Source organism: Microtus pennsylvanicus, chromosome 20, assembly GCF_037038515.1.
Source record: "Microtus pennsylvanicus isolate mMicPen1 chromosome 20, mMicPen1.hap1, whole genome shotgun sequence".
In the NCBI taxonomy this organism is placed as follows: domain Eukaryota; kingdom Metazoa; phylum Chordata; class Mammalia; order Rodentia; family Cricetidae; genus Microtus; species Microtus pennsylvanicus.
In genome coordinates, this window is record NC_134598.1 from 37,549,227 (window position 1) to 37,573,837 (window position 24,611).

At 45.0% G+C, this 24,611-nt stretch overlaps 1 protein-coding gene across 1 annotated transcript in view; it reads left to right on the plus strand.

The window, feature by feature from the left end:
• Positions 1–24,611, plus strand: part of Polr3b (RNA polymerase III subunit B) — a 106,949-nt gene that overhangs the window by 53,253 nt on the left and 29,085 nt on the right. Inside the window, exons 17-22 of the mRNA XM_075954157.1 lie at positions 1,991–2,065; positions 2,587–2,685; positions 11,271–11,398; positions 18,849–19,058; positions 21,631–21,789; positions 23,156–23,273. Of these exons, the coding sequence (XP_075810272.1) occupies positions 1,991–2,065; positions 2,587–2,685; positions 11,271–11,398; positions 18,849–19,058; positions 21,631–21,789; positions 23,156–23,273 (789 nt within the window). The remainder of the gene's footprint in view (positions 1–1,990; positions 2,066–2,586; positions 2,686–11,270; positions 11,399–18,848; positions 19,059–21,630; positions 21,790–23,155; positions 23,274–24,611) is intronic.

Below are 24,611 nucleotides of genomic sequence, written 5' to 3' on the forward strand. Positions count from 1 at the left end.
ACTCTTACTCGGCGCTCCCTGGACCCTCTTAGCTGTCCCAGTTCCTCATTCTTCTCGGTATTTCCCGTTTCCTTGATTCCCATTCCTTCTGGCTAATTTTTTTAAGCAAGGTAGCTTTCTTTTTTCCTTTCTCTCTCTCTCTCTCTCTCTCTCTCTCTCTCTCTCTCTCTCTCTCTCTTTCTTTGTTTTTTTCTTTCTTATGTTTATAGTGTTCTGTCTGCATGCATGCCTGCACACCAGAAGACGGTACCAGATCTCATTACAGATAGTTGTGAGCCACCATGTGGTTGCTGGGAATTGAACTCAGGACTTCCAGAGGAGTAGCCAGTACTCTTAACCTCTGAGCTATCTCTCCAGCCCCTCCCCCCTTTTTCTGGCAAATTCTTAATGCTTGTAGTAAAATAATTTTCACTTAGCCTGTTCAGAATTGGTTTCTTTTATACGTTGCTGAAAACAGGATACCCACACTTGAGTCCTAACTGACCGTTTAGTGACTATGATTCTGAGAATTCCAGAGTTTCTGACGTTTGCTTTCCTTGGCTGTGAAATGTGGGTGGTGGCGCCTACCTGTGGCTGGGTGAAGAACTGACTAGTATAGTAGACTGTGTAAGTGCTGACCGAGCGTCGGGTGTGGTGGCTCAGTGGTCTTTTTTTTTTTTTTTTTTTGGTTTTTCGAGGCAGGGTTTCTATGTGGTTTTTGGAGCCTGTCCTGGAACTAGCTCTTGTAGACCAGGCTGGTCTCGAACTCACAGAGATCCGCCTGCCTCTGCCTCCCAAGTGCTGGGATTAAAGGCGTGCGCCACCAGTGGTCTTAATCCTAGCATTTGAGGCAGAGGCTGGTGGTGGATCTCTGTGTGGTCAGCCTGGTGTCTTTGGTGAGATCCTGTCTTAAACAGAGGAAGAAAGCGGGTATGAGACAGCATGGCCTTCTAGGGGGCAGGAGAAGCAATGGCATGTGCTAAGCTATTCCTGTTTGGAATTTCTTTATTTCACTGTATCCATATAATAAAGCTTGTTCTAAAAATATTAGGTGTTTTTCGGAAGTAATTTTACAGTAGCAGACCTAACTGGAGCGGGAGAATTTTTGAGTAAGGGGCCTCTTCCTACTCTGGCTTCTGCTCTCTCTTGTGAGCCTTCACCTGAGCTCCCAGAGAGAGTAGGGCAGGGGTGGGTCTCTGCTTCCTCAGCTAAAACCGAGAGTTTGAGGTATTGCTGACTTCCTTGAAGAGCTCGCCCAGCTCTTGAGTTCACTCACTCGTGCCCCGTTGCTGCTTCACAGTGCTCGTCAGTCTTCGCATCCGTATTGGGTCCTGACGACACGCGTGCCTGCTGGCTTATTGCTCCTCTATACGAGCTGCTTCTCCAAGAGCAGCAGCCCTTGGCGTTTCCATGCCGCCTGCCAGTCTCTGTGGGCACTTCCTTGTGGTGACAAAGCCCTCAGAGGCAAGCCACCTGTTAGTCTGTCTCAGTGACGCTTGCCATGCCCCGGCAATCTCAAACATCTGGGTCTCCTCCGAACCCTCAGAAGAGATGCTGGTTTTTGTCCTCAGTAACAGGTCTTTGCCTGCCGACACCATAGACTTCACAGCAGTTCTCTTGTATGGGGATGTGTCTCAGGATTCCCCAGTGGGTACCCAGTCTCAACTGGACCGTCTTTTTAGTCAGAAAGCTGATGCTGCTACTACATGGCTGACAGGGAGGTGTCCTGCTAGTGCTCTGTAGTATGGATACACTAGAGAAAAAGGTAATTCCCTTCCCCCGTAGAATGCAGCAGGTGTTACAGGATTTCACCACACTGCCCAGAGGGTCCATGGTTTAAAAGTTTGTAGACCAAGAGCACAAGAAAGACCCTACATGTTCGTACAGCAAAAAATACTCCATGTCCTCAAGCAATTCCAGAAGAAACTGAGTCTGTGCTCTTGTATTCCACAGTGGTAAATAGAACTGGGTGACATCGTTCTTCTAGTGAGTTTTTCTTCTTCTGTCCTAGGCCTTACATAATTGTTAAGAAGCAAAAGCCAGCAGTCACAAATAAGCATATGGAAGAGTTGGCTCAAGGTTACAGGTAAGTGACCAAAGGTAGAAGTTTATAATCTCTCTAAATATGTGCATACTTTGATATATACTGTAAGGAGCGAATATTTTCATCTCTAGGCTATTACTGTCTCCCCACCACATACCAGCAACCAGTTAAAAATCATGCCATGTGCCATTGCCCGCATGTGAGGAAGTACGTAACACCGTAGCTGGTGAGGTTGTAGAGCCTTGCTGTAAATTACTCTCCATTAAATGCTTCACCCAGGAAATCCCTCAGAACCCGGCTGCTTATGTACATTCTGTGTCCCTCACGCCACAGTTTCTAAAGTCAGTAGTTCTAGGAGTGGGGACCAGATTGGCAAGAATCACCTTCAGTGCTTTTATTTTAGCAACGTGTGACCCATCAACAGTGGGTTTTAGGTATCTCAATGCATGAGTACTCTGTAGGAGAGAATGGGACTATGGACGTAGTGAGAACCAGGTCTTCTTCTGTCGTGTACAGAACGATCACAGGGTGCTTCAGTGTCTCCTTTACCATTGTTTCCCCAGGAACTTTGAAGATTTCTTACACGAGAGTCTAGTGGAATACTTAGATGTGAATGAGGAAAATGATTGTAACATTGCACTCTACGAGCATACGATTAATAAGTAAGTAAGACTGGTAACAACCACAGTCAAGTCCACTTGTCCATGGAAAGGACTGTCTGTGTTCACTGTCCCCATTAGGTCCTGCGGCGGGTGGGGGGGGTGTTGTGATAAAGCATAGCTGTCGTTTGTCCCAGTGAAGTGCCACAGAGTCGCTCACAAGTAATCTTTGATCATCCCTCCTGCCATGTGATACTTAGTGTACACTTTTAAAAAGAATTGCCTCTCCGACTTCAGTATCCAACGGCTGTAAGCACTGAGCTCGCGAGTCAGGATTCGGAAGATGTGTTTGTCTCTCTTAGATAGGATTTTGTCTGAACTCTTGTAGAGCAGGAGTCCCACACATAGCATGTTGTACAAATGTTGTCTGGAATCTTGTAGCGCAGGAATCCCACATATAGTATGTTGTACAAATACTGCTGAGCATGTGTCAGTGTGAACTTGAGATGCCAGTGTGCTCGTGACATTCCTTCTACCACGCTGGTATCTTCCAAGTGTCTGCGTCCCATGTCGAAGACATCAGAGGACATCTGCACGTCTCTGTGGTGCTTGCCACTTGGCTGAAACTGGAATTTTCTCAATTATATTTTTAAAAGGGAATTTATTAGTCATATGCATATCTTCAATCCCAAACAAGTCATTTCCTCCTTTATGCTACCAGATAAATACATACTTGCATTATAACTTGCTTATAATTATAACTATGCTTTCTAGTCAGAATTTTCATGCCTTTAGGTGATGAGCTTTTAAAATTACCTTTATACTCCACATTTCAAGGTGTATATAAAAGAATTATTTTGTAGTAGATTTTTTTTTTAGAGACAGTCTCATGTAATCCTGACTGATCTAGAATTTACCATGTAATCCAGGCTGGCCTCAGACTTGGAGATTCCTGTGTGTCTGTCTCTCAGGAACTGGGGTTAAAAGTGTGCACCACCACATTTCGCCTGTAGTACACTTGTAAGTGACTCTCTCTTGTCACATGACCCTCCAAGATGTGCCCAGGTGTGAGTGTCGTTCTCCACCCCACTTTTTCTCTTAGTCTAGGATGCAGCATTGCTTGTCCCCCAGCAGCCTTCGGTGTCCTCAGACGTTCTCACAGACGTCACTGGGCTCCATTCCCCTGCCCCATCTGCCTTCACCTCCCCTGACCTACTGTGTCAGCATCTCTCTTCAAGCACCTTGAACACTGGTGGCTCCTGGTCCTCCCTGTTCCTCCCTCAGACCCGCAGTCAGGGGTCTCTCTGTTGTGAGTCTGAGGACCCATATCTCTTTCCACCTTCTTCACTGCAAGTGCTCACTGCCATACTATACAAATCTGTGTTTCACTGACGTATCCTGTACTGCATACCTTCCTGCAGTAGGATGTTATAAAACGGGGTTACCCCATCACCAAGATATTGTATTGATCAAATTCACTTTATTTTTAAAATATGATCATCCTGTTGTGTTCCTCGTGGTCTAGACATGTTTGTAAATGTAGATGTCCATAAAATTAAAAAAAAAAAACAAAAAGAACTTAAACTGGGGGTGTAACCTGGTTGGCAGAGTGCTTGCCCAGTATATTCAAAGCCCTCCATAAAAGTCCCAGCACCAAAGAAAAGACAGACATAGTAGCGTAAGCCCTAGTGGGACACACGCCTTTAATCCCAACACTCGGGAGGTAGAGCCTGGCGGATCTCTAGGATAGCCAGAGCTACAAAGTGAGGGAGATCCTGTCTGGAAAAAATGAAAATGAAAACCTGGTTTAGTCGTGTATACCTGTAATCCTGTCACTCAAGAGGTAGAGGTTACAGGGTAAGGAATTCAAGGCCATTCTCAGCTAGTAGTGGTCCATGGAAAGAAGGAGCCTGCGTTCTCCCCACAGTACCCAGTGCTGGCTGTTTACCATGTCCTTCGTTGCTTTCGTGCTCCCTCAGGGCGTGTACAGGGCAGCAGGGAATGTTTACACGTTCTAGTTAGCTATCCTGTGACCAGCGTGTCAGCGTGGGTACATTACTGCCTCCGTACATAGTTTCTTTAACTTGTTCCCTGCTGGAATTTAGTGGTTTTGTTTGAATAATAAGTAAATGTATGTTACATGTAGTAAAATGGCTGAATCGCTGTTCAGGATAAATTTACAGTGGTTATGATTTTAAAGGAAATAAGTTTTCTTTTTCATAAAGCTGAAACTCAGAGCATTTAGATGTTCAATATTTATGAAAGACTATAAAATTTTATATATGTCACTTTGTGATAAAAGAAAAACTTTGTGTTTCCTTTTCTTTTTAAGTTAACTTATTCTTTATACCTTACCAATACATTTTACAAATAAATTTTATTTACAGAATTTCATCCTAGCTAGTATTTAGGCAAAACACTGTACTTAAAGCAAATTCTGGGTTTGTTTGCTTGTTTTGTTCCAGTACAGAAACTGAACCTAGGACCTCATACGCGTTAGCCACGTTCTCTGTCACTGGGCCACAACCCTAACCGGACGCTTGTTTATTCTAGTGTAGAAAGTTCAGCTGTCAGCTGTGCTTCCTAAAACAAAAGCCCCTAGGCCCTTTCCCACCCTGCCGACAAGGGTTCTGTCCTCAGGAAAATGCTGCTCTTGCAGTAGAGAGGCATGGAAGGTGCTCCCCCTCCGGCGTGGGGACACAGCCTGGTGTGCGTGCGCTAGAGAAAGAGGTGAGGAGGTAGGAGCGCTTTGACCAGGTCCATTACAGGTAGCTCTCCGCAGTGGGTGGGGACCTGGCTTCTTAGAAATCTCCTTTCCTTCTATGGCATGGGCCTTTGGGTGAGGAACACAGGATCACTGTATAGCATGTTTCTGGAATATGATATGTATTACTTTGAGTAAAAATCCTTACATACTCTGGCTGCTCTTTCCCATGAAAACATCTGAGCTACTTTATTATTTTGTCCCAACCTGAATTTTCTGCAGAAATGTATTATGAAGTAACCAACATTCTGACCCCTATCAAACCAGGTATCTGTAACAAACTTATCCTATAAGAACAGTGCAAGCCACCAATACATGTGGATTTCTAGTAGCCATATGAAAAGGAAAAGAATATGATTAATTATTACTTATTACTTATTAATTTGGGAGGGGATACTAAGGATTGAATCCAGGGCTTCACAGATGCTAAATAGGTTCTTTACCACCTAACTATGTCTCCAGCCCTTATTTTTAATATTTTTGTTATCCCACAATGTCCAAAATATTGTCGTCATGTAATGAATATTTTTAATGAGATATTTCATATTTTCCCATTGTAAATCTTTAAAATCTTGTATATACTTACAACTAAATTTCATTAGGAATGCTAAATCAGAACTTTTCAGCTGAATAGATTCACAAATGTAAATTCTTTGAAATATGACAGTTTAAAAGAGAAACAGTTATTTAAATGTAAACTTCAGTTTCAAATTTTAAATCCATTAAAAGAGGGAAAAACCTAAAATTTAGTTCTTCAGTATCCTCAGGTTTCACTGCTCAGTAGCCAGCACTGTCTGCAGAGCTTCGAGGGGTCTCATTTTCAAAGATTGCCCCTCTCCCCACAGCGATGCAGGTTCTTACTGATAGAAGGGCGAGCAGGGCTTGCCCGCGTGCTAGTCACTGCACCATGCTCCCATGTTTGGTGGGAGACTCCTGTCTGTAATGTGTCATTGGTGTGCACCTGGTGGTGTCGCACGCTTACACCGTTTCTCTTCTATTTCCACACCTGGTGGTGTCGCACACTTACACCGTTTCTCTTCTATTTCCACACCAGGTGGTGTCGCACACTTACACCGTTTCTCTTCTATTTCCACACCTGATGATGTTGCACGCTTACACCGTTTCTCTTCTATTTCCACACCTGATGATGTTGCACGCTTACACCGTTTCTCTTCTATTTCCACACCTGATGATGTTGCACACTTACACCGTTTCTCTTCTATTTCCACACCTGATGGTGTTGCACTCTTACAGCATTTCTCTTCTATTTCCACACCTGGTGGTGTCGCACACTTACACCGTTTCTCTTCTATTTCCACACCTGATGATGTTGCACTCTTACACCGTTTCTCTTCTATTTCCACACCTGATGGTGTTGCACGCTTACAGCGTTTCTCTTCTATTTCCACACCTGATGGTGTTGCACACTTACAGCATTTCTCTTCTATTTCCACACCTGATGATGTTGCACTCTTACACCGTTTCTCTTCTATTTCCACACCTGATGATGTTGCACGCTTACAGCGTTTCTCTTCTATTTCCACACCTGATGGTGTTGCACGCTTACAGCGTTTCTCTTCTATTTCCACACCTGATGGTGTTGCACACTTACAGCGTTTCTCTTCTATTTCCACACCTGATAGTGTTGCACGCTTACAGCGTTTCTCTTCTATTTCCACACCTGGTGGTGTCGCACACTTACACCGTTTCTCTTCTATTTCCACACCTGATGGTGTCGCACGCTTACAGCGTTTCTCTTCTATTTCCACACCTGATGGTGTTGCACACTTACAGCGTTTCTCTTCTATTTCCACACCTGATGGTGTTGCACGCTTACAGCGTTTCTCTTCTATTTCCACACCTGATGATGTTGCACGCTTACAGCGTTTCTCTTCTATTTCAACACCTGGTGGTATCGCACACTTACACCGTTTCTCTTCTATTTCCACACCTGGTGGTGTTGCACACTTACAGCGTTTCTCTTCTATTTCCACACCTGATGGTGTTGCACGCTTACAGCGTTTCTCTTCTATTTCCACACCTGATGGTGTTGCACGCTTACACCGTTTCTCTTCTATTTCCACACCTGATGGTGTTGCACGCTTACACCGTTTCTCTTCTATTTCCACACCTGATGTTGTTGCACACTTACACCGTTTCTCTTCTATTTCCACACCTGATGGTGTTGCACTCTTACACCGTTTCTCTTCTATTTCCACACCTGATGGTGTTGCACACTTACAGCGTTTCTCTTCTATTTCCACACCTGATGATGTTGCACGCTTACAGCGTTTCTCTTCTATTTCCACACCTGGTGGTGTTGCACACTTACAGCGTTTCTCTTCTATTTCCACACCTGGTGGTGTCGCACACTTACAGCGTTTCTCTTCTATTTCCACACCTGGTGGTGTCGCACACTTACACCGTTTCTCTTCTATTTCCACACCTGATGGTGTTGCACGCTTACAGCGTTTCTCTTCTATTTCCACACCTGATGGTGTTACACACTTACAGCGTTTCTCTTCTATTTCCACACCTGGTGGTGTTGCCCTCTTACACCGTTTCTTTTCTATTTCCACACCTGATGGTGTCGCACACTTACACCGTTTCTCTTCTATATCCACACCTGATGGTGTTGCACGCTTACAGCGTTTCTCTTCTATTTCCACACCTGATGGTGTTGCACACTTACACCGTTTCTCTTCTATTTCCACACCTGATGGTGTTGCACGCTTACAGCGTTTCTCTTCTATTTCCACACCTGGTGGTGTCGCACACTTACACCGTTTCTCTTCTATTTCCACACTTGATGGTGTTGCACACTTACACCGTTTCTCTTCTATTTCCACACCTGATAGTGTTGCACTCTTACACCGTTTCTCTTCTATTTCCACACTTGATAGTGTTGCACACTTACACCGTTTCTCTTCTATTTCCACACCTGATGGTGTTGCACGCTTACACCGTTTCTCTTCTATTTCCACACCTGATGGTGTTGCACACTTACAGCGTTTCTCTTCTATTTCCACCTCTGATGGTGTTGCACACTTACAGCATTTCTCTTCTATTTCCACACCTGATGATGTTGCACGCTTACAGCGTTTCTCTTCTATTTCCACACCTGATGGTGTTGCACGCTTACAGCGTTTCTCTTCTATTTCCATACCTGGTGGTTGCACATTTGCAGCGTTTCTCTTCTATTTCCACACCTGGTGGTGTTGCACACTTACAGCGTTTCTCTTCTATTTCCACACCTGGTGGTGTTGCACACTTACACCGTTTCTCTTCTATTTCCACACCTGATGGTGTTGCACACTTACACCGTTTCTCTTCTATTTCCACACCTGATAGTGTTGCACACTTACACCGTTTCTCTTCTATTGCCACACCTGATGTTGTTGCACTCTTACACCGTTTCTCTTCTATTTCCACACCTGATAGTGTTGCACACTTACACCGTTTCTCTTCTATTTCCACACCGGATGATGTTGCACTCTTACACCGTTTCTCTTCTATTTCCACACCTGATGGTGTTGCACGCTTACAGCGTTTCTCTTCTATTTCCACACCTGATGATGTTGCACGCTTACAGCGTTTCTCTTCTATTTCCACACCTGATAGTGTTGCACTCTTACACCGTTTCTCTTCTATTTCCACACCTGATAGTGTTGCACACTTACACCGTTTCTCTTCTATTTCCACACCTGATGATGTTGCACTCTTACACCGTTTCTCTACTATTTCCACACCTGATGGTGTTGCACTCTTACACCGTTTCTCTTCTATTTCCACACCTGATAGTGTTGCACACTTACACCGTTTCTCTTCTATTTCCACACCTGATGGTGTTGCACTCTTACAGCGTTTCTCTTCTATTTCCACACCTGATGGTGTTGCACTCTTACACCGTTTCTCTTCTATTTCCATACCTGATGGTGTTGCACTCTTACAGCGTTTCTCTTCTATTTCCACACCTGATGGTGTTGCACGCTTACAGCGTTTCTCTTCTATTTCCACACCGGATGGTGTTGCACGCTTACACCGTTTCTCTTCTATTTCCACACCTGATGGTGTTGCACGCTTACAGCGTTTCTCTTCTATTTCCACACCTGATGGTGTCGCACTCTTACACCGTTTCTCTTCTATTTCCACACCTGATGGTGTCGCACGCTTACAGCGTTTCTCTTCTATTTCCACACCTGATGGTGTCGCACACTTACAGCGTTTCTCTTCTATTTCCACACCTGATGGTGTTGCACACTTACACCGTTTCTCTTCTATTTCCACACCTGATAGTGTTGCACACTTACACCGTTTCTCTTCTATTGCCACACCTGATGTTGTTGCACTCTTACACCGTTTCTCTTCTATTTCCACACCTGATAGTGTTGCACACTTACACCGTTTCTCTTCTATTTCCACACCGGATGATGTTGCACTCTTACACCGTTTCTCTTCTATTTCCACACCTGATGGTGTTGCACGCTTACAGCGTTTCTCTTCTATTTCCACACCTGATGATGTTGCACGCTTACAGCGTTTCTCTTCTATTTCCACACCTGATAGTGTTGCACTCTTACACCGTTTCTCTTCTATTTCCACACCTGATAGTGTTGCACACTTACACCGTTTCTCTTCTATTTCCACACCTGATGATGTTGCACTCTTACACCGTTTCTCTACTATTTCCACACCTGATGGTGTTGCACTCTTACACCGTTTCTCTTCTATTTCCACACCTGATAGTGTTGCACACTTACACCGTTTCTCTTCTATTTCCACACCTGATGGTGTTGCACGCTTACAGCGTTTCTCTTCTATTTCCACACCTGATGGTGTTGCACTCTTACACCGTTTCTCTTCTATTTCCATACCTGATGGTGTTGCACTCTTACAGCGTTTCTCTTCTATTTCCACACCTGATGGTGTTGCACGCTTACAGCGTTTCTCTTCTATTTCCACACCTGATGGTGTTGCACGCTTACACCGTTTCTCTTCTATTTCCACACCTGATGGTGTTGCACGCTTACAGCGTTTCTCTTCTATTTCCACACCTGATGGTGTCACACTCTTACACCGTTTCTCTTCTATTTCCACACCTGATGGTGTCGCACTCTTACACCGTTTCTCTTCTATTTCCACACCTGATGGTGTCGCACACTTACAGCGTTTCTCTTCTATTTCCACACCTGGTGGTGTTGCACACTTACAGCGTTTCTCTTCTATTTCCACACCGGATAGTGTTGCACACTTCCACCGTTTCTCTTCTATTTCCACACCTGATAGTGTTGCACACTTCCACCGTTTCTCTTCTATTTCCACACCTGATAGTGTTGTACACTTACACCGTTTCTCTTCTATTTCCACACCTGATGGTGTTGCACACTTACAGCGTTTCTCTTCTATTTCCACACCTGATGGTGTTGCACACTTACATCGTTTCTCTTCTATTTCCACACCTGATGGTGTTGCACTCTTACACCGTTTCTCTTCTATTTCCACACCTGATAGTGTTGCACTCTTACACCGTTTCTCTTCTATTTCCACACCTGATGGTGTCGCACACTTACAGCGTTTCTCTTCTATTTCCACACCTGGTGGTGTTGCACACTTATAGCGTTTCTCTTCTATTTCCACACCTGATGGTGTTGCACGCTTACACCGTTTCTCTTCTATTTCCATCACTGATGGGAAATTTTTTTTTATCCCAGAGCAGTTCAAATTCTTAGGTCTGTCATGTTTTTATTTTAGCAGTTTCACCAGCATCCAAGTTTATTATCTTATAAGTCCCTTGGTGAGCTAGGAAACAGTGATTTTTATATCCTTCAGCAGACTGATCTTAGTACTTGATGCCTAAACTGCCTCTATCTTCATTCACTCGCAGAGACACCACCCACTTGGAGATTGAGCCCTTCACTCTTCTCGGTGTTTGTGCTGGCCTCATCCCATACCCTCATCATAACCAGTCTCCCAGGAACACCTACCAGTGCGCTATGGGCAAGCAAGCCATGGGTAAGATCGCCTTGTTAAACCTGCTTCTGCGTGACTAGAGAAAGACTTTCACTTTCTTCTCAGTGGTATGTGTTTGGGCAAATCAGATGTTGGTGATACCGGGGGTTGCCAAGCTCAAAGGGCCTGTGGAACTCTGTGATGTTGTAGAATATTATTTTAAGGGATGTTACTTTGATTATGCTCTGAACCTTTGTCAAATGATGCAAAGATGTGTTTGATTAACTAAAATTCACCTGTGGTCTGGAGACTGAGTCAGCAGTGAGCTGATGGGAAGAAGGGAGGAGCCAGGTGGAGAAGGGGTTATAGCGAGGGGCGAGAAGAAGCACAAGGACCTCTTGGGGGACGCGAGGAGGCGAATTAGGTTAGCTGCTTGCTATTCAGCTGCCCTGGGAAGCAGGATTCTACCTCAGCCTTTGAGTCTTAGGTTCTTTAGTAGGACAGAGATTTAGGTAAGTTTTCTTAGTAGTTTTGAAAGACTTGGTGCCTGAGAGAACAGATTGTCTTCAGACTGGGGCTCCTGCGGCCTCGCTGCTGCTGGTAGCCGCGGAGATGCAGCTGCTGACTAGGACAGCCGTAGTTTAAAAGGCAGACAACTACAAGAGAGGACAACACTGTGAGGCTTGCAGGAGCTTAAACAGACACGGAGATCTCAGCTAGTTTCCTTAGCCAGCAAAGAAGCATATCATAAGTTTCCCATAATTATAAAAGTAGATGTAAGCATCACAGTCATGAAATGTGTGAGCAACCAGGAGAGCTGTGGAGAGCAGAGCCCTGGAGTACAGGAGTGGAGAGGAGGAGGAGTGAGGAGGCTTCCCGTAGTCACTGCCTGTCCTGTGCTGGTAGCTGCTACTGTGTGTCCTAAGCTTACATGCCAGTTTCCAAGTCCATGATTTTCCTTCCCTCCCCGTCTTTCTCCATTTATCTACCCATCCAAAGCATTTACTGAGCAAGACTAGCGATCAGACATGGGGAGAAGGAGCCTGAAAACAGACATCAGACAGAGCTCTCTGCATAGGGGGTTTCAGTGCAGTTGGGGGAACCAGCAGATTAGACCAGTATGCAGGATCTGGGGGCGAAGACAGGGACGAGCCCATGTGAAGCTGGAACTGCACTGGCTCTTGGAAGGGAAACGCCTCTCAGAGAGAATCTGAGCAAGCATTCCACGGGGCCTTGCTGCTTGGTGTACCTCTATGGTAAGAAGATAGCTGTGGTGGAGAATATGCTGCATGGAAGGTAATTATGGTGCACAGCAGTCTGAGAAGTCCACCCCGTAGACAGACCTGACTTGCAGACTTGTTGGCAATGTCTCCAAGTTTCCATTCCCTTAGACATGCCATTTCTAATCACAAGGGAGCCTTGTGGATGGTCGACGGAGGTTTGCATGGCCATGCTCAGCCTCTGCCCCCTCAGCTGCGCTGGCCAATAAGTACTCTGTCCTCAGTGCAGACAGGAAGTGTAGGCGTGCCTTCCTGAGCTCCGTGTGCGCTTTGCCTGACTGTGGAGAGAGGAAAAGCATGGTGGCCGCACACCATTTACCTGAAAGGCCTAACGCCTGGGCCGTGGGGACTAATTCCCAGTGGGAAAATCCCAACAGTGGCTCACCACTTTCACTTCCCAGTCATCCATGTCCGTCTGCTCCGGGTACTGCGCCCTGTGTGCCACGAAAGGACTGTCACCGTGTCATGGCGCGAGTGCTTGCTGAAACAATCCACCTTTGTGGAGAACCTCCAGCAGAATCACCCCAGACCGATCACTGCCTCACTAGTGCTGCTTCTTCTGTTTGAAGTTCTCCAGCTAGTGAAACTGTTATAAAAAGAAAGAGTAGACTTAAAGGAAGGAAAAGTTATTTTTATCACAACTCTCCCCACCAAAAACAAAACAAACAAACAAAAGAGAGTCTTTATTCTGCGGCCCCACAGGTCTGAGCGTTGGGTTAGTTACCACACACAGTTGAGCAGGATCAGTGTGCACAGAAAGCCAATCCAGCGTCTGCGGAGTTCCTTTGTCGTCTTCTGTGTGAAGGTTTTGTTGTGACTGTCATTTGCAATTCATTGTCTGTGTTTTCTGAGGTTGGTGTATTCAGCTGCTCTGACCCTGGGTCCTGCACATTTAGCTCCTTGGATACAATCCTCTGACGTTATTGCTGACGCTTGCAAGACAAAAGCCACTGAATATCTTGAGTCATTAAAAAAAAAAGCCTTTATTAATGTCTGCTATTATAAAACACACCTGACTGGGAAGGAAGCATGGAGAAGTGCATTTAAAGTTGGCGCATGGCTTGGCCGTATTTCCCTTTGGGTACTGAAATGGCTGCAAGAGTAATGAGCAAGGTCTGTGTGACAGACAGGAGGGAGGAGGTCAGTGAGAGAAGACACATCCGAGGCCCAGGTCTGAGGCAAGCCCAGCCCTTTAGCAGGATTGCTTCGGGTAGTTGAGCTTCCCTGTCCTGGAACTAAGCCACTTTAAAGAGGACGCATTGCTGAAGACCGCTTTCACCTCAGAGCCTGTGTGGGTTTTCCAAAGTAGTCTTTCACTTGTTACTTGTCTGTTCGTCCTGTCCAGAACTGGCTCACTAAATATTCCAGCCAACCTGGAAGATTTGTGCCTCTAACCCATTGCCCTATTGATACCACCCTCAGAAAATGGAGCCCGGTAACTCCTTCTCTCCACAAAGAAGCACAGTAGGACCAGACCTGCTCAGACACATCAGAGAGCCAGTCCCACATATGGCTCTTAGATCGCAGCCTCTTTAAGCTAGGAGAGCTCAGGTGCACAGGAGGCATCTCTGTGCTGCTGAGACCCTCTCACTTCTGTGGGTGTGGCTCAGGACTGAAACCTCTGGCTGTGTGCAGGAGCCGCGGCTGTGCGTGCTTGCAAGGCTGAGTTCAGAGTCTCAGTCTCAGATCCTGCCTGTTTTACTAGTCTGCAGACAGTCCTTAGGGTCACTCAGTCTCTATCAGCAGGTTAATGAATATGCATCAGGGCCCTCCTCCAGCCCTTCCCCCTTCCTCCAGCTCCCAATTGCTGGGACTGAAAAAAAAAGCCAAAGCAAAAAACCTGAGGAGCAGGGACAGCTTCTCTTTTTGTCTTCAGCAGAGTCTGTTTCTAAACAGACCACTTCTTCCTGTTTAAACTGGAGCAGGATGTCCTGGAACTAAGATATTTAAAGCACGTGATGGCCAAGAACCCTCGTAAAATGTTGTTGCATTCTCCTGTCCCATTATTTGTTCTATGTGTTTATTTGTTTAGGAGTTTTAAAAACCGGAGGAAGACCTTAGCCATGAGGATATTTTTTGATTGACTCAGGTCTTTTAATCACTGTAGCTGTTCTAACTGTGGCCTGTGTGACAGTCTCTGAATGAAATGTTCCCCGTCTTCTCAAGTCTCTTGGGTGTCAGACACCCTTGTGTCTGCGGTTCATGGTGGACTCACTGGAGGGGCCAGGTCCCTGTGGTTCCTGTGGTTCCGCTTCTGTGGTTTCTGTGGCCTCCCTTACAGTGATACAAAGTTGCTGCGTCCATCTAAGTTCAGCCTGTGGTTAAGACCCGAAAAACGTCAGCTGACTGCTATCATCATGACCACACAGAGGAGGGAGTGTTGCTGGGCGTTGATCCCAGGGCTTCCTTCATGCACACGCTCTGCTGCTGACCTGTCCCCAGACTTCCTTATATGCATCTGTTTTCTAGGCGTGATAACAGTCTGTGAGGCATGCACTTTTTTTTTCTGACAAGAAAGCTGAATTCCAGAGTGATTGAATAGCTTATGTCTCTTATGGAATATATATATATATATATATATATATATATATATATATATATATATATATTCTTATGGAATCTTTCTGGTAAACACTTAATACATGTTTCTGAAATAATAAATACATGCATGAATGGGTGAATAAATGAACGAATCTCTAGCATAGAGCTGGATTAGGTGGCACAGGTCTTTAGTTTCAGCACTCAGGAAGCAGAGTCAGATAGATCACTGTGAGCTCCAGGCTAGCAGGGTTAGATAGTGAGATTTTTGTCTCAAAACAAATATACAAAGTGGAGAATGGTTGAGAAAAAAAATCCAGCATTAACCTCTGACTTTCGTATACATACATACCTAACTACACACATGCACACACAGTCGGTGGGGGGGGGGCAGTTTTAGGCTAGAGAAAAGTAAATGGGAAAAATCATACAACCTGATTCTGATTTATTATGAAGCTATAACAATAAAGACAATATGATATTGCTTCAAGAGTAGATGTATGATTGAATGGAATAGAATTAATAAGTTAGAGAAGGAGGTGCAAGCATTTATAGGCAGTTGATTTTCTCTCTCTCTCTCTGAGACATGGTCTCACTAGGTAGCCCTGACTGACCTACTCACTATGTAAACAAGGCTGGCCTCAAACTCCTGGAGTTCCACCTTCCTTTGCCAGCCAAGTGCCAGGATTAAAGGTGTGTGCCAACACACCCAGCTCTGATCTGAACTTGTTTAGAATCATTATCCCCCATCTTGATACACTAAGTTATCTTTATAACTAATGTTTGGGTTTTGTGAAGTTTTTTTTTTAAAATTATGTGTACGGTGCAGGAGTCAGGAGAGTATGTGCCTGAGAGCAGGAGCCTGCAGACGTCAGTTCCCTTGGGGTGGGGCTGCTGGTGGTTGTGCATGTCCTGGTAGGGGCACGCAGAACTGAACTGAAGTCTGACAGCCATAGCAGTTCACTGGGGAAAGGAAAATTCTCAACTAAGTGTATTTTATTTTGTATATCTATATGTAAAAAAGTGAATATCAATTCCTATCTGATATCTTAGAAAAATTCATAGAAAATGAATCATATCCCATAAACATAAGAACTAAAACTAAAACTTGAAGAAGGAAAGAAATATCTTTGAGAGCATATGATTTGAGTTCAGCTTTCAAGCATAGGATAGATACAAAGGGTATAAACTGTTATAAGAAAAATTTATGAATTAAATTTCTCAGAATTAGATTTTTGCTCTTGAATGATAGTTGGAGTCGTAAAAATGCAGGCACAGAGTAGGAGGACACATTCTCCCTATGCATAGGTGTCTAGTTTATTTATTTAGTTTATTACTCTGGTAATGAGACAACCCAGTTAAAAGATGAGGCACTCATAGAATATACAGAATGGCCATTGTGCCGGTCAGGCTGCTCAGCGGTACAGTTGTCTCATGAATGCCCAGTAAACCACCTGAGGATCCTATACATAGAATATTGTTCCTGGAACAATAGAGGCAAAGGCTGCTTCCACCCAAAAGGCTGTCTGGGTGCAGATCAGTGGGAGGGCTCAGACATTGCCGGTAGAGACAGCAGAAGGTATAGGCACTCCTCCTGATTCTTCGGTGGTGTCTACAAGTTAACCGTCACCTTTTATTTTAACTGATAATGGTAAATATGGAGGGCAAAGAATAGAAGAAATATTAAACGCATACGACGTCGTTTTCCCATAAACACTACTTTGTTACTTGTTTATAGACTCACTCATCTCACCTTAAATAACCTTCTCCCTGCTATAACGTACATTTGTATACTTTGCAATGCCTGCTGATAACAAGAAAATGGCGGAGTAGAAAAATCATGTGTGGTAGTAAGCAAAGGGAATCACTAGAGACAATGGTTTCAGTGAAGTGGGGCCGTGGAAGCAAACCCCAGTTTTTAGGTGCCCTTCTGTGTTAGCTGTGTGCATGCACTGCCGCTGGACCATAGCCCCAGGCCTCAGTGCTCTTTAAGGAGACTGGAGCAGCAGAGGATACCTTAGGCTGAGCCTGTGAGAGTCTGTGGTCTAGAAATTGAGTTTGTATGTGCTGTTTTGATGTGCACATCCATGATGCTTCCAAAAACACTGTGTGTGAGTCGTAACCCCAGATGTGCTAAATGATCTTGCTGTTCCTCAATTTAGCGGCCAGTAGGAGTGCTTGAGAATTATGTCTGGGCTTGAGGCACCGTCTGTAGCAGGATCAGGCTCCAGGCCATTGTTGATGTTCCCCTGCAGTATGATAATGCTTGTCTCGGTTTCAGAGGCCATGTCTTGGCAGCCTGGTGGGACACTGCCTGGATCCTGAGCTCAAGCTGAGTCAGCGCCACAGCTGGAACCTCAGTCACAGCGTAGATGTAAATGATTTCCTAGAAAGAACCGAGAGAGCACTGTCGGGTCCTGTCCAGCATCTCTGTTGTCCCTAGAAGAGCACAAATGACAGTTCCTTGTGCAGACAGTCTGACAATTGCTTTTCTGCTGACTTTCAATGAGTTTTGTAAAGATTTAAGCACACATGTATACACACTGTTAAAAAGCACGAATTCCTCACTTTAATTCACTTGACATATCCTGAGCAACTGTAATGAGCCCCTCACTCTGCGGTGCCTCCTGTGCAGCTCCGGTCGTTGCCCCTGGTAGTGACTGTCAAAGGGTGACAGATCTTTTGTATTTTCCCTGGTTTAAGGTTGCTGTTGATATGGGGGGGGTAGTGATGGGGGTGGAATGCAGGTGATCTGATAACACAAAGATGCAGAAGTTAAAGAAAATCAATTACAGAGTTTGGCTCAAGGTAAAAGCACACCTTGGCTTACCTCTGTACAGCAGCACTTAGGGCTGATGGGTCTGTGTCCGTGTTACCATGAAGGCACGTGCAAGAACCAAGCCAGCTTCTCCTAGTGCTGACGCCTCGCCTCCTCAGTCATTCGTAAGTGGAGAGTGCTCAGTAGTGATCTTACCGTGGGGCGGGCCTCGTTTAGAGGACTGCTTTACAGCCAGCCCTGTGCCCATTGAAGACTCTCCTTGAGGGAGGAGGGTTAAAGTTCAGATTTCTCTAGTAGCTGACAATGATTCAGTAACACATGCTTGTAAAGACTGTAGGGTGACTGGGCTCCTCATCCTGACTTTCCCCCCAAGTGTTCCTAGTGTTTGGTGCAGGCAGATGTTTTGTTGTTGTTGTTGTTGCTTCATAAATAACAAATTAACAGATGTGTACTAGTCTGCTTTCAGTTGAATTCTTCTTCACCCCATTCCTTCTCTCTTCTCCTTTTTCATTTCAAACTTTTGTTGCCGTTAGTTGTGTGTTTCCTTGTGCTGTGTGAGCTCCTGCATGTGAGGACCCAATGTTGTCCTCATCATAACAGGTTTGTTAAATGAACTTGTGAAATTAATCAGTCACAACTAAAATTGTGAAAATAGGATCAGTTGTGTGTATTAAGTCCAAAAAGTTGAAATTGTTTAGATTGTTATTGCTCTGATTATATTTTTCTGGGATTTTAATTATTAAGGAGAAAAGTTGCTTTAGAACTCAATGGTTACCATATGGGTATTAGTCTTTGAAATGTTTAGCCTGAGATTTTCTTCATTTTAGTTAAGCAAATTTAATGTATTTAAATTCAATGCTACCTGATTATTCTACAGGATATAATGATTGGTTTTGTTTTCTCCAATATAATAAAGGTACCATCGGCTACAACCAGCGGAACAGAATTGATACGCTTATGTATCTACTGGCATATCCACAAAAACCCATGGTTAAAACAAAAACCATTGAGTTGATAGATTTTGAGAAATTGCCAGCGGGACAGAATGCAACCGTTGCTGTGATGAGTTACAGCGGCTACGACATTGAAGATGCTCTTGTGCTGAACAAGGCCTCTCTCGACAGGGGTAAGTGGTTTCCCCGAGTTTCAACACCTGAGGAGCTCTCTCCAGAGTTAGAGATAGTCAGTGATGGGTGTAGTGTGTGATGGTTGTAGTGAGCGATGCTTGTAGTCAGTGGTGAGTGTAGTGAGAGATGATTGTAGTGAGGGATGATTGTAGTGTGTGATGGTTGTAGTCAGTGATGGTTGGAGTGAGCGATGGTTGGAGTGAGTGATGGCTGTAGTCAGTGATGAGTGTAGTGAGCAATGGTTGTGGTCAGTGATGAGTGTAGTGAGCGATGGTTGTGGTCAGTGATGAGTGTAGTGAGCGATGGTTGTGGTCAGTGATGAGTATAGTGAGCAATGGTTGTGGTCAGTGATGAGTGTAGTGAGCGATGGTTGTGGTCAGTGATGAGTGTAGTGAGCGATGTTGTGGTCAGTGATGAGTGTAGTGAGCGATGGTTGTGGTCAGTGATGAGTGTAGTGAGCGATGTGGTCAGTGATGAGTGTAGTGAGCGATGGTTGTACTGAGTGATGATTGTTGGTGTTAGAATGCAGTGCAGGTTTCAAATGATTAGAGTTTTATACAGAAACTAGAGCTGTTATACATTTTTATTTAAATGGAGAATTGCATACAGTATATCATTGCATACTGTATATCATTCCCACCTTTCTTCCTCCCTCCTTCACCACTCTCTGCAACTTAATAACTTCTTTCTTGTTACACACACACACACACACACACACACACACACACACACACACACACAATGTCTAAGTCCGTCTAACGTTGCTGTGTGTACATGTGCTTAGAGCTGACCACTTGGGATTGACTGAGCTGTCAGGGACCTCCTTCCTAGAGAAGACTGATTTTTTTTTCCCCTCTCAGCAGCCATTGATTGCAGCTCTCAAGCTTGGGGTAGAAACTAGTACATTTCCCGTCTACCTCGGCTTTTCAGCTAGTGTCTTTGTGCAGCTCTTGTTTAGGTAGCCGTTTTGTTGAGGTCTCATGGGTACAGGTCACTTCCATGTCTAGAATCGTAAGACCTCTTATATACTTTTGTGTTGGTTTTGTTTGCTTGCTTTGTTTTTAATGACTAACATTGAAAAAAGTATTAAATGTTCAACTTCAGGATCTTTATTACTTTATTAGTAGCTTGAAAGTTTCTCAAAGAGAAAAATAAATGAGATTATTTTTTTCTGCCAGGAATTAAACAGTTTATGAACTAAAGTATGTTTTGTTTGTTTCTAATATATCTGTTAATACACGCAACAATAAACCTGTGTTGAGAGGGCAAACAGAAAATGTCAAGTCTGTGATGCATTTGCTAGCCAAATGTCAGAAGCTAGGGATGTATATTATCCTTATCGTGTATTCTGCCTTTTTCTTCTCCACTTCTTTTAAAGCTTTACTTTCACAGGTCACTACCGCGTGCCCTAGCGAGCACCACCTGGTCTGCAGGCTGACTTCTCTATTCAGCCTCCAGTTCCTTCCCTCCCTGGCATACCCACAATGCCTCCCCTTCCCTCTCCCTCGTTGCTAGGCAGCCATCATAGTACTCCTAGATATGTGTCACTGGCATTAATGTTAGCCGCACTGAATTTATGCCCCTTTTTCCTCCAGTGACAACAGCCATGCTTTAGAACTGGATACTTTTCTTTCTGATTAACTGGTAACATCGATGTGGAAATCCGAAGACTTTGTGATGTCCATCAGAAACTCCGAGCCACGATTTAATGATCAGCATTTGCCCTTTGTTAGCTTTTAAGCTCCCGCCTGTAAATAAAATGTTCACTTATGCTTAGGAGAAACCAATGATGACGTTGTACAGTTTGGACTCGCATGCACTGCAGCACGGGGCCATTTGTGGATGTCGTCTCAGTTTCGGATCATGCAGTGTTTGCAGAGCAGCTGGCTCCCTGTGCCGAGTGTGCTGTGGCTGCCCAGGTCGCTGGGAGAGACTCACAAATGACTGTGTGCACTTTGCATTCTTCTCAGCCCACAGTCACCCCGCATTTATAGGAGAGGAGGCAGGGACCGATGTGCTCCCCTTCTGTGGAAACATTATTCTGCTTGCTTGCTTAGATCTAACCGTAAATGCCAGGATCAAAGAAAAGATCTTTCAGGGGTCTCAGCAGAATTACCCAGAGTTTGTGCTGAGCATCCTGACCTGAGAGTCGGTGGACTTGGGCAGTTTTCAGATGTGCTACCAACTTCCTGGGTGACTGTGGTTGTTTAATTTTCTGGCCTTCACTCAGACTGTCTGTAAAAGAAAAGAATGGCAGAACTGATTTCCAAGGCCCCTTGACACTCTGGTATTTCATGGCCTTGTGTCACCTTCCTCCGGCGTGATCTAGTGCATCGCCCGCTAGAGAGCGGGAGTGGAAATCACAGTGTTTGCATACATAGCTGGCAGAGGACTGTGAGCCACTCTGTATTGTCTGGGTTTGTGCCAGTTCCTGGTTTACCAACAGTAGTTGAAGGTTTGATTTTTCATTTTGTTTTGGAAACATGAGGTGTCTTATTGAATACCGTAAATCCATGTCTTACCACAGTCTCATATTCTATGGATTCTGACCTACTGGGGGTTTCATTTCAGGTTTTGGGCGTTGCCTGGTATATAAAAATGCTAAGTGCACATTGAAACGATACACCAATCAGACTTTTGATAAAGTGATGGGCCCCATGTTGGATGCGGCTACCAGAAAACCCATCTGGCGACATGAAATTTTAGATGCAGATGGCATTTGTTCTCCAGGTAAAAACCCTTAAAAAATAATGAATTTCAGTGTGTACTTTTTGAAATTGTGAGTTATTTAACAATGTTTCTGTAATGTTGATAATCCGGACAGAAAGAACCAATGTGCAATACCCCCATCTAGATTCAGTGAGTGCAGTTATTTTCAATGACTTTCCTTCCGAGCTGTTTTCCTGTGCATTGCGTATTTCTTTCCATAGTAAAAATGTATATTAGGCATAATCTTAAATTATGGAAAAGCCAAACTTGAAACACTATTTTGAATAAGGTCTTGACTCTGTATCTATGCTGGTATTTCTTAATTTATACATTCTGCTTATGGTTTGACTTTGAACAGAAATTACTTCATTATAGTAACAAATGTGTAAGGAACTCATTTGTACAGCACACAGCCCTTGCCTTAGGTTCTACAGGCTAGTGTAGAAGACTGGTATTTATCATCAGATCACAGGCAACATGTCAGGTTACATCTAGTGTAAGCAGTCATAGAGGTAGCTGTGAGACCACTGTGTGACAAACAAGAGGATTTGCCCTAGTGTGGGGGATCTGCAGATCCTCTAAGGAAATGAGCTGAGGCCTGCAGATGGGTAAGCGGTGTCTGCTGAAGAGAGATGGGACGGTAGGATAAAACCTGTGTGTTTGATAGCTGCGGTTATCCAAGAGGAAGAGAGCGAGTGGGGCTGTGCGGAGCACGGGGACGGTCACCGTCCACACCACCTAGTCATAGATGAGCCCTGGGTGGACAGTCCTGTGGGGGGCTGGAATTCCCCCCCCCCCCCGGGCCACACATGGGTGAGTCCCCTTCAGCCTGTCTACTTTTCCGTCCTTGGAAATTGCTGTGATGTGTGAACACTGACCACCATGGCTTTGAAAATAAGCGTGAGGATGGTTATTTAAGTAGCTGATCCTTAGAATGGAGACAGCAAAACCAGAGATGTCTTTTCTCCCTTTCTAAGGTAAGCTGGTGGTAAATTGGTTCTGATTGAAACGTCTACAGATAAGAAGTGCTCCTAATCTATTCTGATACCAGAAGACACTGCTGCTGACTGCGGGGGCACTCCGTGTTGGTGCAGCCTCTTGCGCTTGTTGATGGGGGAGTTGGGGGGGGTGTGGGGGGTGGGGGGGTGTTCACCTACACATAGTCCTGACTCAGTGTCTCATTTATCACCTTGCGGTTTCCGTCTGATTTCTTTCTCTTACAAACTTCTCTCTGAACCCTGTTGAACTTTATTTCCCACTGGGGTGGCCTGTGTCTTTCTTCCATGTCTGGATCTCAGAAGCCAAGTCTATCATAGTTTTGTGCCCAGCTGTCTTGCATTCTGTGTAGATGTTAGTGGCCTGTTTGATGCTCTTTTCTTTTCCTTAGGTGAGAAAGTGGAAAACAAGCAGGTGCTTGTGAACAAGTCCATGCCCACCGTGACTCAGATCCCTTTGGAGGGAAGCAGTGTGCCGCAGCAGCCACAGTACAAAGATGTGCCCATCACGTGCGTACTGCTCATGCCTCGATAGAGCGAGAGAATGGGGGAATTACGTGTTCTGTGTGATCATGTGTCATGTATAAGTCTTTCCTCTGCTGGCGCCCCAATTACTCTGCTTGTCCTGTCCTGTTGGCCACCTGTCTTTAAAACCAGTTTCTTTCCCACCGTCGAGAATGTGCTCAAGTGTTTTCATCTTAGAAGAAAGATGGCCTTTTCTGGATCTGGGTGCATTTGTAGCTTGTTCCCCTTCCATTTCTCTTTCTTTTCTGGGTCACCCCTGTTCCTTCTCCACTGACTCCCAAATTCCAGTCTCTCTGCTCTACTGAAACAGTCCTAGAGCAGGTGGCCAAAGGCAGCCTATGTTCTTCACAGCCACGGATGTTTCTTGAGCACGGTTAGCCCCGCTCCAGGAGGAACTCTAGTTACAGCAGAGCAGTGAGCCAGCCAGGGCCATGCATGCCCTGCAGTGCCCACAGCCTAGGACAGGAGGAAGGTAAACAACTGAGGGAATCAGAGTTGGGCAGATTTGCCGAGGTCAGTGGTGTCTTCTGTTGTAGTCCTGTGGCTTAGCCTTCGTCTCCCATCTACCCGGTCACCTAGTGTGTGACTTGCATTGATCTTTGAAAACATGTATACACTGAAAGCTTTCCCCTTGGCTTTGTTTACCACTGCCTTCACCTCACCCTCCTGCTGGTCTAGTTTCTCCCTCACAGCTGCTGCTCCTGTGTGGCCTGGTGGCGACCTCATCCCATCCTGACTGACTGGCCACTCATCCCTTCTCTGGAGAAACCCAGAGAGAGAGAAACTCACTCCCTGGCTCTTCACTGATGTCTCCCAGAGGACATCTGCCTGTTGCCACTTCCAGGTCGTGCCTGAGCTGAAGCTAGGCCAAACCGTCTTCCTCCCTAGCCCAAAACTGGTTTCTCCGAATCTCTCTTGGAGATGATAGGTGTCTAGCCAGTCCCTGGCAGCACAAGCCCCTGCTTTCCCTTCTCCCGGCACAGGTGCCATTTCAGTAACTCCTGTTGTAGGTTCTTTCACACGTGCTCACTCACAGACATGCACTCAGACACACACCGGCTTTCACATACATGTGTACACTCATGTACACTGTATACTCAGACTCACGCACATGCACACACACACACACACACACACGGTACACTCACACACACATACGCTTTCACATACATTGTACACTCACACTCACGTACACAGTATACTCAGACTCACACTCATGCACACCCACTCACACACACACCCGCTTTCACATACATTGTACACTCTCACACACATGCACACACACACACACACAGTACGCTCACACACACTCATGCCCGTGGC